General features: G+C 43.2%; 1 protein-coding gene across 7 annotated transcripts in view; it reads left to right on the top strand.

Annotated features, from left to right (window-relative positions):
- Nucleotides 1-15,696, top strand: part of VWA2 (von Willebrand factor A domain containing 2) — a 39,430-nt gene that overhangs the window by 1,808 nt on the left and 21,926 nt on the right. For 2 of the 7 annotated variants that reach the window (XM_075611961.1, XM_075611958.1), the window contains exons 2-4: nucleotides 2,480-2,609; nucleotides 11,107-11,168; nucleotides 12,551-12,625. In XM_075611961.1, coding sequence (XP_075468076.1) covers nucleotides 11,120-11,168; nucleotides 12,551-12,625 — 124 coding nt within the window. In that variant the 5' untranslated portion in view covers nucleotides 2,480-2,609; nucleotides 11,107-11,119. Of the gene's footprint in view, nucleotides 1-1,789; nucleotides 2,037-2,479; nucleotides 2,610-8,156; nucleotides 8,398-11,106; nucleotides 11,169-12,550; nucleotides 12,626-15,696 lie in introns of those variants that run through there. The other 5 variants (XM_075611964.1, XM_075611957.1, XM_075611962.1 and 2 more) reach the window with 4 other exon arrangements.

The following is a 15,696-nucleotide window of genomic DNA, read 5'->3' on the forward strand; positions in this document are numbered from 1 at the left end:
CAGGCAGCCAGGTGGATGACTGGTAGTACAACCAGTCAGGGAAGCAAATGAGAAAAAAGGTTAAACCGGCGCCAAAGGGGGGTAAATACCAGACCAGTGGAGGGTGTGACAGTCCAAATACAGTCCTTGGGATGCTGAATAGTGATGATTTTCAACTCAGCAGTGCATATGTGGAAAAAGAAAAGAAAAAGATAATGGTGCAGTAAATCAACACAGGGGGGGGGGGGGGAAAAGCACAGATAGTTTACAGATAATGACAATCAACAAACTAGACATACAAACATGAAACAATAGCACGGCCTAAATATTAATAAAAAGCAATTTATTTGTGTGGAAAGTGCATGAACCGCATCCGGAGGGGTAAAATTACAACCCTACTCACAGAATGCTGGAAGGGTACAGGCAATGATCTGATGCGTGCAGCTGGGCTCTCAAGATGGCGACCGGTCCATGCACTTTCCACACAAATAAATTGCTTTTTATTAATATTTAGGCCGTGCTATTGTTTCATGTTTGTATGTCTAGTTTGTTGATTGTCATTATCTGTAAACTATCTGTGCTTTTTCCCCCCCCCCCCCCCCCCTGTGTTGATTTACTGCACCATTATCTTTTTCTTTTCTTTTTCCACATATGCACTGCTGAGTTGAAAATCATCACTATTCAGCATCCCAAGGACTGTATTTGGACTGTCACACCCTCCACTGGTCTGGTATTTACCCCCCTTTGGCGCCGGTTTAACCTTTTTTCTCATGAATGTCACATCGGGATACATTTCTGTTGATGCCCTGAGACGAATATCAATTTGGACTTAAACATTTGATAGCATCAACCAAGAATTTCTTTAGGCATTTATATTCTTTCAGGCAGTTCCACCTTTAGATAACTGGGAGAGTTGGCAGAACTATAGAGAACACACTACCTGTAATATTCCAATGCTCTGGGTATCCTTTCTCTGTTCCGTCTACTACTCCCTGTTATCCCGCCCCACAGCAAGGAGTCGTCAGACAGGCGGGCGCTGTGACCTGGTGTCGGTAAGGCTACCACAGGTGCAATTACCACATAGTGGCCATATACTGTACGTAGTGATGGGCAAATGTGTCAAATTTCCACCAGTAAACTTTTGGACAAACTTTTCTATCCCCCAGCTTACCCCGCAAATCTTAAATCAAGAGGTGACTTTATTAGAATTCGCCAAAAAAAGTCGAGCGGCATTGGCAAAAAGTTCCCTTATCGCTACATGTAGGATGCATTGCTGCTTTAGTTCTACTACTTAATAAATGTCAAACTGATTCAGAAAGCCTGAGATGGCCATTCTCGCCAGTAAAGTGTGCGAGCTTGGGACACGTATGGCAAACATTCCCGTAACGCGCACCCGAGAATGATGCCAAGTTGATCTAAATCCATACAATCACTTCACAGTATTTGATATAGTATAGGACAGGGGTAGCCAACTCCAGTTCTGAAGGGCCAACAGGTCAGGTTTTCAGGATATCCCTGTTTCAGCACAAGTGGTACAGTCGAAGACTGAGCCACTGATTGAGCCGCCTGTGCTGAAGCAGGGATATCTTCAACCTGACATGTTGGTGGCCCTTTAGGACTGTAGTTGGCCACCCTGCTCTATGGGACATGGTAGGTTTTTTTTTTTCAACTTAATTTTTTTTAAATTGATTTTCAAGCAGAGAACTGCAGAAATAAAACATTTGTGTGTGGGGGGTGGATACATAAAAGAAAAGGGGGAGGGGGAACAGCACAGTGGTGAAATGACAATCCTAGATGCTCTACATAATTTTAACTTGGTGTGCATTGATATTGAGGGGCAGCTTCTGTGACTAATATGGAAACCGTCTCCGAGGGAAATGGGTGATTACAAAGGATGTATTGGGTGGCATTTCAGGGAGGTACAGCGGAGACTCTTGGCCTGTCCCTAACAGAGGTATATAATTGGTCCCAAGGGACTACAGGTTAAGGGAGCTCAGGTCCACATGTGGACTACCTGCGGGAACAATCCAAGGCAGCCAAACCTTCTGGAAATTGAGGTATGTGTGTCGTTCAGGAAACTGGTCAGTTTTTCCATTGTACATACCTTATTTCTAATGAGCAGGATTGGCGGTAGCTTATCTTGCTTCCACAGGCTCGCTATAGCGCACCTTGCTGCTGTGATAATATGGGTTATTAATTTATTCTCCGCCCTCGTATGGGCTTGAAGTGGCTTGTTCAGCAGGAATAACCACGGATCCAGGGGGATGTCTGAACCCAGGCTCCCACCTGTCGCCAGAGGTCCTTCACCCGAGTGCAGGACCACCACATATGTAGGAGAGGCCACCTCACCGCAGCCCTAGGGGCACATGGGGGATATTTAGCAATATTTTCGGGAGTGTTGTACCAGAGTCATAACTTTATAGGTGTTTTCTCGACCAGTTGAACAAATTGAGCTTTTAGCTACTGACTCAAAGATCTCTTCCCAATTGTTGTCCCCCAGCTCCCCCATTTTTCCATAAATCCAAGCTTACCCTGGGGATCCACGGTTGGCTGAGAGAATTGGCCGTACAACTCTGAAATCCCCCTCTGCTGGGAGTCCGCCCCCAGGCAGAGTTTCTCAAACAATAAAGGTAGCTTGTGTGTTTTTTTATTTTATTTTTTATAGTAATTGCTATTTTGTTTCCTTCAGAATACATGCTTTTACAGTATTTTTCACGGTTGGAATACAGCGAGATATGTCGGATCATTTAATGTGATCAAAAAACATATTTTACAAAGCTGTTATGTCATTAGTGCTGGGTTTTAATACTAAAAAGCTTGAAGAAAAGCCTTAACTTGGTCTTTTATTCCGTATTTTTGATCTATTTTTAAATCTGTCTTTAAATTGCTGTAGCTCTTGTATTTTGTGTTTGTTGCATTTTTAAAGGCTCGCAGCCCCCCTGTAAACATTATCCCGTTTAAAAGTGCAGTGTTTATCAGATCAGTTTGACAAGCTGCTAGATTATTCAACAGGTTAAACGTCTGCAACTAATGCCGGGTGCGAAGCTTTTTGAAAGCCCAGCGCTGCAGGGATCCTTTTATTGGAGAGTGGGAATGCATTATTTCTTTGTATACATGAACCCACACACACTAGATTCACTGATATAAGCAGAAGGGAAATATACAGTGCATTATATATATTTTATTTTTTGTACAGCTGCTGAGTTCATGCTGACACCTCACTACCCTGCAGAGCTTACAATCTGTACATTTTAAGTCCCTGACACAGTAAAATAAAATGATTTGCCCAAAGTCGTGCAGTGCTCTCGATCCAACAGAGCAGGGGTGCTCAACTCCAGTCCTCAAGCCAGCCCAACAGGTCAGGTTTTCAGGATATCCCAGCTTCAGCACAGGTGGCTCAATCAGAAGCTCAGTCAAAGACTGAGACACTTGTGCTGAAGCAGGGACTGATTGAGCCACCTGTGTTGAAGCAGGGATATACTGAAAACGTGACTTTTGGGGTGATGAGTGGGCTTCAGGCCCCACTTCAAAAGATAACAAACTAATCTGACTGCTTCCCTATATTGAAGGAAAATTTAGAGCTGATTGCATTCATTAATCTTTGGAATTGCTGGCATCATTATTTCCACAGACCAGTACCTAATTACTCCTTCACAAGACCAGTATTTATTGTGTATTCGGTGATATAGAGGCATTAAACATATATCTTTATTTATAAAAATAAAAAAAACAAGATTTACATTAGAGAAGATGCTATATGGCCGAGGTCTTTCACTCTATTGCAACTCCATTATATTTATTAAAATATGAATAAGGAATCCCACTGAACCAGCCATTATTATTGTTTGTTTATAAAGCGCCCACATATTGCACAGCCCTTGCAATGAAAGGTTAAAGTTGCCCCTTGTATGCCCTCCTGGCTGCATTCTCTGTGTATATTTGTTCTGTATTCCGGCTTTGGGAGAAGCAGGACACAAGGTCACTCCAGGTGACCCTTTTAACTTCCCTTCCTCCTCTTTCCCCCTTAATTACTTCACCTGCCAATGACCCATATGTCAAAGGTCCTCCTGCCCTGTGTTTGGGATGCAATATTGCTGTCCTCTTTTATCTCATCACCCTGGGGTGTTTAACCTCTAAGCATCCGAAAGGTCACTGCAATGCATTGTTTCAGCAGCAGTGGCCAACTCCAGGCCTCAAGGGCCACCAGCAGGTCAGGCTAAGGATATACCAGCTTCAGCACAGGTGGCTCAAAGACTGCACCACCTGTGCTGAAGCAGGGATATCCTGAAAATCTGGCCTGTTCGTGGCCCTTGTGGACTGGAGTTGGCCGCCCCTGTGTTACAATGTGTCACTGACCCACCTGGCAAGGAAGTTAATCGCCTCTAATCAGAATAAGGTATCTGATCAAGAGTTTGGGGAGAATTAAAATCTACGTTCTACCTGACAATGCAGGTTGGTTTTTTTTTTCAAATTGGGTCTTGCATTTTTCTTTCAGGGGAAATGGTGTGTTGTGATTGTTCTTAAAAAGTGATTAATGTTTGTGCTTTTTTTGTGTGTGCAAAGCACGATTGTCCGGTGCCTTTCATTGCAACAAAAACTTGCTGCATTGATAAATGATGGCAAATAATTTGCTTCCATCTGCGCTGCTTTGGGGTTCTGGACCCTTTCGCACTTCAGGGCTTTCATTGTGTGAAGTCACACACCAGCCAGGTGTTTCCTATCTGCTCGGAATAGGGTAAATGAGCTGTGACGAGGGCACCTCAATTGCGTTACCTCCTGGAACATTCGCGCCTTACGTCAACCAGAAGTGAGCCTGCTAACTTTTCCCTCGGTGTGAGCACCTGCAGTGTTCTGCTTTTGGAGTCAAATCGGAGCAGGGTGTTGGTGAGAGCAGCTTTAACCTGTAATAAGGAGAGTATAATGCAGGATAAGGCTATTATTTCCTTAACTTCTGTCGTACAAACATACTGAGCACAGGTAGGTTCTCTCTCTCTCCTCCTTCTCTCTATCCTCTCTCTCGCTCCCTCTCTCTCTCTCCTTCTTGTCCTCACACACACACACCACTCTTCCCCTATTCTTACTTAAGCCACACACCATCCAAAACAAAGCCACCATACACCACTCCCCTTACAAATTATCCTCTCCAGCACCCCAAACACAGCCATTACCTCCCTTCCCATACAAATAATCGCCTCTCTCTCCAGGTCCCCAAACACAGCCATTACCTCTGTCCCCAATCCCCCATACAAAGCCATCACCCTCACCAAATTCTCACACACCTAAAACATGTCAGCTGCCAAACGGGCGTGTCCCGCACTGTTTGCAGGTGGGGTGGTTGTGATCCGCCCTCTTTTTCCCGCTCCTATGCGCCTGGCTGAGAAAGGAGTGAGAAGAGAGGCGGAATACGGCTTCGATCTGCAGAAAGTGCGGGAAACGCGTGCTGAGCAGTCACAGTGTATCCCCTGGGGGCCTAGGCACACGTGGGCGAGGGTCCACGCGTTGGACAGGGTCGCTGCACATGAGGGTACTCCGCGATCCTGGTTGAGAAACACTGGTTATGAGAAAATCAGCATAGAGGCCCAAACTTGGTTATTAAGATAAAATTGTCCATCAATAAGGAAAAGCTTAATAATTCCCGGTATGTTATGTAGGTAACATTAGGTACTGTAGATCTTGATCAGAAAAACCATTTGCAGCTGTTGGATTTGCCTTTTTTACTTTCACCATAAAGCGGCATTTAAAGTCTTTTTTGGGACACATTAGGTACCGGACACACAACCCTTGCAGTGTAAAATAAACTATCATTAAATTGGCCAGTATTCACCTAAAAGCAAACCCCTTTGCACCACTTCATACACCTTGACACAGGCGTGCACTCACGTGAAGTAATTAATCATACAGCAGCATTTAGTAAAGCTCATATTTAAAAAAAAAAAAAAAGAATATTTCGGGTTAGGGGCTTGGAGCTATGCACTTCCGTCACCAAGCAAAAGGGTGTTTACCACAGCAAGGTGACGTGCTAAATCCTGACTGGAATGTCAGTCTGTTCCCCGTGTTTGGGTGAGACACTGGCAGGCTCTTGGCATTGTGGAAAGCTGCCATCATACGCAGTGTTCTTGTGTGATTCTGTTCCCCACTGAGCACTTAGGCCTTGGAGTTCAGCCTGTCAGCCAAAATCAGCACAAAGGCTGGTCACTCGCTCCCAAGCTATTCTCTCTGGGTATAAGGCTGGTCACTCACTCCCAAGCCATTCTCTCTGGGAATAAGGCTGGTCACTCACTCCCAAGCCATTCTCTCTGGGAATAGGGCTGGTCACTCACTCCCAATCCATTCTCTCTGGGAATAAGGCTGGTCACTCACTCCCAAGCCATTCTCTCTGTGAATAAGGCTGGTCACTCACTCCCAAGCCATTCTCTCTGGGAATAAGGCTGGTCACTCACTCCCAAGCCATTCTCTCTGGGAATATTATTAACTTGATGTACAGATTCTGGACATTGATGTGCAAATGAGCATGCAGTTCCTTTTTAATAGATTTCTTCGAAAGACACAAAAAAGGTCAATACAGTATGCTGCTTTTAAGCAGCTGCATTGAATCACAGATGTAAGGGGAAGTTGTATGTTATGTTATTTCATATTTAGTTTTGCATTGTCCAGCAGATATAGATGTGATTCAACACATTGCATAGGAAGTGCCCATCTCAAATTGATGGGACAAACCGTTCTTGTAGTGCAATGGGGCAACTGAATATAGCTAAATAAATCATTAAATTAAAGTGTATGGATCATCTGGGCCTGTGCTGGCCCCACATACTAGTGACAATATCTGACTGACAAAGGATCAGACTGATTACCGAGATCCCAAAGCAACAAGAGAAGTGAGCAAGCATGGAGCAAGAGGGTGGATTGTAAAGCAGACCATGCAGTGTAACTGGAATGTCTTTGTCCAAAGCTCCTGTTTTCTGAAGGAGCTAAAGAACCTCCCTTTGGGAACACCCAAATGATTGGCACGCTTCACAAGAGGACTCCTGTCCTATCTTGTCTGCACGGTTACATTTTCCACTGGAATTATCTCAGAGTGGGTGCCCTCGGGGGGATAAAAAGGCATCATGTTTTGACTCTGCGGCCTCCGCATCTGAAGAGATGCTGACGAAGGAGGAAGCTTCATTTCAGAAGTGGCTCTTTCATTTTCTCATTATGGTGATGAGGCACAGACAGATAACTCAAAGTATCAGGTGCAGTTATGGGTGTCAGGGACACAGGTGCAACCACATGATGTAATTAAGGAGGCAGAGGAATGCCAAGTGAGCGTTGGAATTTTCTTACGGCTCAAAAAGTGCCATGGTTGCTTTGTTATAAAGTGGCTGAGATACAGGTGGGTTATAGTTGGTGCATAAATATATAAAATGTACAGACTTTGTTACACTAACTCCCCATTTAAGTACAAGCCCCCATTTACTTGCTAATGAACGCTCTATGTATTGCATGTGCTATCCTCTTGTATTCAATAGAAAGGGTAAGACACGGAAAAGTATGTTTACTTCATTGCCATGTATATAGCCCAAGATATTAATACTGTGCCAACTCAGGCGGCTGCTGGGGTCAACCAATCGAGTTCAGCGACATCATGACTTCATTACGTTTCTATTCTATATTAATTTCCCAAAAGGGACAAAATAAAAAAGGGGAGGGTGAGCATGTTCTTATCTCTGGAACCGAGGGTTACAGGAGCTAACATTGTGTGGTTCCGAACCACTCTCCCCATTAACATGTAGTACGGGTGATTGCTGCTATAAGTATGTTCCTCATTTTTTTTCTTTCCTCTGACTGAGGTTGAACTCGGCCATCAATTCTACAGTCAGACTCAACATTGCCATTGTGAGCCACAAGTAGGAGGAGTGGATCAGTGAGTAAAGACACTGACTGATAACAATGACAATGTTATTGGTTCAATTCCTAGCGTCACCGTAGGGTTGGCAGGTGTCCGGTTTTGAACTGGACAGCCCAGTATTTTGCTCCTGCATCCGGTATAAAATGAATACCGGACATGTATGTGACCGGTATTATCTCTGAACACGGTGGATATGGGGAAGCCAGCGGCTGGTCAGAGCAGTTGCCGGGCGGCCCCGGCTCTCCCCCAGCTGAAGGCTTCTCCCTCACTCTGTCTGATGCTGACGCAGGCCGGGTCCTATGACGTCAACGCTGGAAGTAAGCTGGGCTCAGCTTCCGGTCAGCGCCTGTGTGAGAGGGACGTCCAATGCGCGTCAGCAACAGACACCTCGGCGTAGGACAGACCCAGAGAGAGAAGTCTGCAGCAGGGGGAGAGACGGGCATGGCGGCAACTCCTCTGACCGTCTGCCGGTCCCCTGCATCCACTACCTCCCCTGCTTCCACCGGGCCCAACCTGACACCACCCCCAAGGTAAGCCTGAATATTATATGTATTGGTGTGGTGGGGGTGTTTTGTATATGTATTGGGGAGGTGGAGGTATATTTTATATGTATTTGGGGGTGTGGGTATATATTTTTATATGTATTGAGGGGGACGCATCTTTTACCAATGTGTCCAGTATTTTTGGACAAGCCACCTGGCAACCCGAAGTGACCTTGGGTAAGTCACTTTTAGCTCCCTGTGCCTCACACACCAAAAACATAGATTGTAAGCTCCTCTGTAAAAAAAAAAATCCTATGTGCTTCATATCGCGTCCTGTACTGTAATTGTGAAGCGCTTTGAGTCCCATTGGGATACATTGCACAGTGCTGAAACAAGCCAGATAATGAAGGTAAAATGGTGCAATTTGTTGCCTCTGGGAAGGTGCTTCTCAGAGAGACCTTCTCACTGCCTTTCTGTCTGGGCTCACCAGAGCAGGAGCGATTAAAGATGAAAGCAGAAGATAAGATCTTATCTGGGGAGGGATTGGCAGCATTAAAATCATTTAGTCTTTTTTCTTCCCCCCCCCCCTTACACAAATGCTACTGGGGCTCTTTGAAACCTGAATGAAATTCTGAATTTGGCAACAAGTCAAACAATGAAACAGTCTCATTCTTTCACTGGGATTTCCTTTTAAATCAGTGAACCTTTCCACATCCAAGTTTCCAGAGCTGGCAAGGAAAGATACTTGAACCAGCAGCTTCATAGTTAATCTATCGGCAATAAAAGAGTTAAACACACAGAATCACAGATACATATTTAATAACTTTTCCAACGTAAATCTTTATTCAATATGATGGGAATCCGCCTTCTCCTTGCTTGGAAAAATGGATGGTGCGGAAATCTTCAGGAGCGCGGGGAAGGCCGCTGTACGACCCATTGAATAAAGCTTAACTGCAATCCCCCGCCCCCCCTGAAATATATAAGGCTTTAATGTGGTCATTTGCAGCTCATGAATCGAGGAAACACTGGCCTGATTCTGCATCAGAAAATTCACCAAGAGAGGGAAAATAGCGTTTCATGGGAATATTTTGGAAGAATAGTCTTCAGAAGGGAGACGGAGAATTCCAGGGTGCAGCTGTGTGCCCCAGACAATGCATGGCTGATATCCAGGAGACTGGCTCTGCTCAGACTACCCCGCAAGGTGAAGACAGCCTGATCACCCACTAATAGCATGCTCTTTTTTTCCCCTTCATCATTCTCTTTCTAGACTGTTGAAATGATATGATCTCTCCCATTCCATAACACAACTACTTCCCTGTGCTGCTCTTCCACACATGCTGGCAGCAGGGCAATCTCATTACAGCCCTTTTTGCTTAAAGCATCATTATTTCTAGATTTATATCATTAAAACTGAAGCAACCAACTTTTAAAACCCGATGAACAACTCCCCCATTCCTGCTGGAGGGATGTGTACCTTATCGCAGTCATTTTAAGCTGTTTGCCCAGGGGACCAATATCCCTACAGAAATGCGGATGCACGAAATTCCTCTCTAGCACTAACGTATGTGAGTGCATACTGTATAGCTCATATCTTAAATCTGCAGTCCAAGCAATATCCTACATGTGTTTTTTTTAAATAAATTATTTCTGTACAATGAGAAAAAACTTATAGCATTAAAAAAAAAAAAAAAAAAAAAAAACCTACTCTGAATGACATTTTTAATGTATTATGTTTCTATAGCAACCATTTACAAAGTCAAATCCCCTTCCTCTTCTGAAACAGGCTCTGGCACACCCTTTTTGAGCCCTGCCCTCTCTCTCTAGCAGTGCACCAATTGTATGTAGTGACTGCCTGGTCACATGATCTTCCCCACAGAACTTTGTATCTTTGGTCCTCCTCTGCTGCACTGACAGCCATTTAGTGAACCCGCAAGCCAAATCTTCGCGGATCGATCGGCAATTTAGCTAATTACTTATCATTGTGGGGATTGTAATGATGCACATTAAAGGGGAAAAAAATTAAATAACGGCAGCTTGGACTGCTGCTTTAAGGACACCTTTTTTCATTCCCACAATAAACACTGGTTTTGTTTCACAATCATGGAAATATCCTTCTTTGTCATTTTAAATAGAACATTTAGGAGGGTCTTCTCTCTACCCCTCTTGTGTCTAAAGCCCTCTCCCACCTTAAACCTTTCTCAGTGACTGCCCCACATCTCTGCAATGCCCTTCCCCTCAATACCCGACTAGCACCCTCTCTATCCACCTTTAAGACCCACCTTAAAACCCACCTCCCTAACGAAGCATGTGGGTAGCGCTGTGGCTGATATTTTACACCTCATACATAAACCTTGGCCCCTTTCAGACGCACTTACCAGAACGCCCTCCTACTGTCTTTGTATGTTCCTCCTACTTAACAATTAGATTGTAAGCTCTTCGGGGCAAGGACTCCTTTACCTAAATGTCGCTTTTATGTCTGAAGTACTTCCCATTATGTGTTGTTTGTAGTATTTGTTATATATATATGATTATCACGTGTATTACTGCTGTGAAGCGCTATGTACATTAATGGCTTAAATAAAGCTATACATACATTTAAAGAGGAGTTTCCATGTAATTCCACATGGTTAATATATTGGTTTTGTACTATGGACATGACAAATATGTATTTATAACTTGCGAGAATAATTTCAATTATTTTACTTATTTCTAATAGCTAATATGATGTAATGCACAGTGTATACCTTTTACTTTCAGATCTACCGAAAGAATGCATTTCCTGCAATTTCCTATAATTCTTCTGTTCCTGGCCTCGCAAGGTATGTATTCTGTGTATATAGTGACTATTAATCGAACTCAGAACACCCGTCTGGAGATGAGATTGCTTGTAGTATAGTATATAATATGTTACTAAGCTAATACTAAAAAGTTCAACCTTTTGGCTGCTATACTATCCGGTGTGCTGATCATGGGGAATGTATTCTAACAATTCTTTCCTGATACTGTACCTGTAAACAATCACAAGACAGTTACTGCCACGGTTTTCACTGCCCCAACAATATACACAGAATTTACTTAGACCATCTTAAATTAACTTAATAATTTATTATAGCATACAAAACATAACAATTTGCAAGTGCATGTGTCATAAATAGTATAAAAAAGATAATTCACAAAAATCAAATGACCAGGGAAGGAGACACAGCACTACAGAACAATATCTATTTATATATAGTGCTTAATTTAAAAATAAAGTTTCCTGCTGCGGTTATGTACGTTTTTGGGTAATCCTTAATTTCAGCCTGTAGGCGGACGCTCACAGAGGTATGCAAGGGAGACTGATTATAGTGAAATTAAATAAGCCTTTTATTGCGCCTTTTCCTTCACATCAGGAAACCATCCAAACAAGGGGTAAACAAAGCTTCTATTCACTTGGGAGTATTTCTAGTGAAATACTATGCAGTTCACAACTCCCTTAGATAAGCATGTCTCCCAGCCCCAAACATATAGCATGAAATGAACAGATATAAAAAGTCTTGTAAATAAAAGTCTTATCTGTTCCTTGTGGTTTGGAGGGAAAATCTTCTCTGTCCCTGGTTGCTACCTTTTCTTCAGGGTTTGTCAGCATTCAGGTTTAGAAGTTTCCCCTGTTTCTTGAAAGCAGCTTTGCTGTTTCTTCTGGCAGGGCTCAAGACAAGTGGCTCCAAGTTCAGCTCAGGTGCAAGCTAAGGAGTCTCTCTTCCTGTCTCAAAAGACAGGCTTTTCTAAGCCATCTAATCAGGCAAGCCATCAATTTGTTAATTGACTACCAGCAGTTAACCACCACACTGCTGTATTAGAGGCACTTTACCTGAACAGGGATAACTCCCCTGTTACACAGCCACTTAATGAAATGGACAGATGTCCGATAATTGAGATCTCCGGACGATTGATACATTTGCCATGGCAGTACATTTGGTCTATACATAGCATGTTTTTAGTGGGAGTTTCAAGGAATTGCGTTGGGTAAAAAGCAGCAAGATTTGTCAGGGCTTTTTGGTATTTGCAGCAGTTTCTATGTTTGTGATATCACCTTTTTAGCTGAATACTGTAGTTATTATTATGTTGTAAGAGTTACTGCAGTTTTGTGAAGAGTGATTGATATGGAAAGCACAGAATATAAGATCCCATGGCTGATTCCTTGTTCTTCTCTATCATGCAGCACTACCATGTCTGGGTGTGCAAGAACTGCACATCAGCCCAGAGACCGCTGGGAAGATCTCGGCAGCAGCACAACGTAAGGAATTGTATCTCCCTTCCCTGTAAAGAGAGGGAAAGGGGGGGGGATCCTCAGGCGCGTCGTTCTGCTTGTAGCTCCAGGACATATGTGAACGTAAAAAAGATAGGGGACCACAATGAGGAATATTTCAACACATATGGGTGCCTTAAATCTTATGGGGGATAAGTAGAAAATGGAAAAAGGGGGACACACTCACATTAGATATCTGGTCTTGATCAGATGGCTGATCCTCTGGTGTAGATAGGGGGAGGGAGGGGGGGAAGAGGAAAGGCCCCTTGATGATTCCTCAAAACAGGGAAGAAAGGGAAAAAAATAGTGTAATAACGTTTATTAATGAAAAATAAATAGAGATTAAAAACTCACAAGCGGCCAAATAATATTGGCATAGAGAGGAGATATGTCCAGGCTTCACAGAGCGTCCCTCTAGGAGATGGGTGGTCTTGTGTGGCCTGGGTTCCAGCTGGTAGAGTCTTTAGATGGCGCGTGGTGTTCAGCAAATGACAGGGAAAGTTTCCACAAGCCTGTGCACGGACTGGGTCCTTCTCTGTCTGCTTCCCTCCTTACACACTTTCTTCACGGCAATATACTCCTTGCAGGTCCGATTTGCCAGAATCCCTGTAAAGCAATGTGTTTTTGGGCCCGTGTTGCAGAGAATTGGGGAATGAGCATGTCCACTTTCTGCAGGAGGTGTGTCTCATTCCATCCTCATAGAGAACTCGCAGTGTAATGATGTGGGGAAGGAGGGACGACTTTGACGCTCCGTTTGGTTTGTTTCTGTCTTTGGATAGGGGTACTGAAAATGGAGGCAATGCTTACTACACTTGGACAATTCAATTGATGTCCTTGTCTGACCTCAAGCGTAAGAACAAGGAACAGTGACAGTGCTGGATTTTATTTATTTATAAAAATGTTTTACCAGGAAGTAATTATTTCACAAAGTCCAGGGGGAGCATGTAGGGAGAAAAAACAACAAACACAGACAATCTAAGTGTAGGAGTAGTGTAATGGTGGACCAATCTTCAGCTGTAATCTTGGCTCTATAGATGTCCTACTCACAAGATGAATGATATTCAAAAGCAGTAATGGCTAAAGTTGTGGTGGCAATTCCGGGGTAGATATAATGTGGTATTATGTCCTCCACAGCACTCAGAGGAGATGGCCCCAATGATAGGGGAAAGAGAGAACTACATAGCACAGATCAACTAAGTTTGAAAAAATTATAGTAAAATATACAATGTGCACTTACAATAAAAGTGATTAAAACAGGCACATAGCACTATCCAGTGCTTAGAGGGAAGCCGCACAGCATAATCTCACCGCCCCGCCTCTGTTTAACATCAGTTATGCCCGGGTTAGCTCCCTGCCACCGATGGATGATCAGCCTCCGCTGTCTGCGGTTCCTGCTTGGTTGCGTCCCCTGGCGTCTGACGTCAGTTCAGGTCCGGCTTCTGTGGTGCTCCAACTATTTGCGGCGCGCCTCAGTGCTCAGAAAAAGGAATACTCCCACTCAACGCGTTTCGCTACAGAATAGCAACGGCTTCGTCAGCAGTGTTGTTACCAGGAAGTAATACATTGAGAGTTACCTCTCGTTTTAAGTATGTCTTGGGCACAGAGTTGGGTAAATTGGGTACAGGCTGGTGAGTTTCAGATTGAAAACAGCGGCTTTAACATCAGCAAACGGCTCACACTCTTTAGCTGCCATTCGGCTGCACCAAAGGCTGTCTGCCTTTGGGGCGACGCAGATGTACACTGAAGGGGTTCAGATTGAATGCAGCTGTGGATTCAAAGTCCTTGGATGAGTTGAGTATTAAAAGAATTATCGATCTGCACATATTGGGCTCATCTGTAGCAATCTTTCTTGTTATTAGGCTCAGAATTCTTATTATACTATATAGGAATCATCGCCTGCGTACCCCAATATACTATGAATATAAACACACTTTAAAATAAAGGTTAATAATAGTAGAATACAGAGTGCAATGTATACAAGTAAATAGGGGGGAAGTGAAGCCCAGAGCTTACATTATATATTTATATTCTAAATAGTGAGATAGGAAGTACACACAAAATCAAAATACATGCAAGTGCATTAGTGATCTGAGAACAGCAGAAATATTAATTGAAGGAGCAGTTTAACCTGTATATAATAAGATTCCTTATATTAAATCACCCTTCAAGTCACAGCCTTACTTAAATCTTGTTGGGAACACTGAGCGCAAGCTTATCAGCGACTTGTGTCTGACTAATGGCGGCACCATAATTACTTTGTACACAAAGTACAGTAACAAGGCCAAGTGAACAATCTTAATGAGTATATAATGCATTTTAGGGATAATTTACCAAACATCATAAAAATCCTCCAAAGCATTTACTTACCAATAGAAGCAAAAGGTGACACTGTGTGCTCGTTTGCATGTCATTTCCCAGAATCCCTGGCTGCAGTGGAAGGATTGTATGCTAAGAGATAACGGGGAAAGGCAGGGTTACAGACCTGTCTGAGATGTGAATGTGCTCTCAATGTGGTATTTTTATTTGCATGGAAATGTTCAAAGTTAAAACATAATTTTAAAGTACTTGTCCTATTATTATTATTATTATTATTATTATTATTATTTTAACAACTTGTCAATCCATTTCAATGAAACTATACACCTTGCCACTGTCCTTAGTTCATTTTTGTCCTAGGTTGGACCGACTGTTCCCATGTGTTTGGTGCTGCACTCAGTGCTTTTCAGGCTGCTGAACAAGGAGGGGTTTTCAAGGGAAGATCCACATGTATGTTGTATTTTTATATATCTGTAAAGAAAATAAAAATATCACTTGTTAGCACATTCACGTCAAACAGATCTGCAGCCCTGCCTTTCCCCATTATCTCTTGGCATACAGTGCTTCCACTGCAGCCAGGGATTCTGGGAAATGGCATGCAAATGAGCTCACATCTATCACTTGCTTATAATCTATTAAACATATTGCAGCTGATAATGTAATTTGGTTATGTATGGGACAGTAACAGAGATGTTAACCCCCCAAGGTCCCAAATCAGTGATATTTGGGGAGGTGGACGAAAA

Source organism: Ascaphus truei, chromosome 8 (assembly GCF_040206685.1).
Source record: "Ascaphus truei isolate aAscTru1 chromosome 8, aAscTru1.hap1, whole genome shotgun sequence".
NCBI lineage: Eukaryota > Metazoa > Chordata > Amphibia > Anura > Ascaphidae > Ascaphus > Ascaphus truei.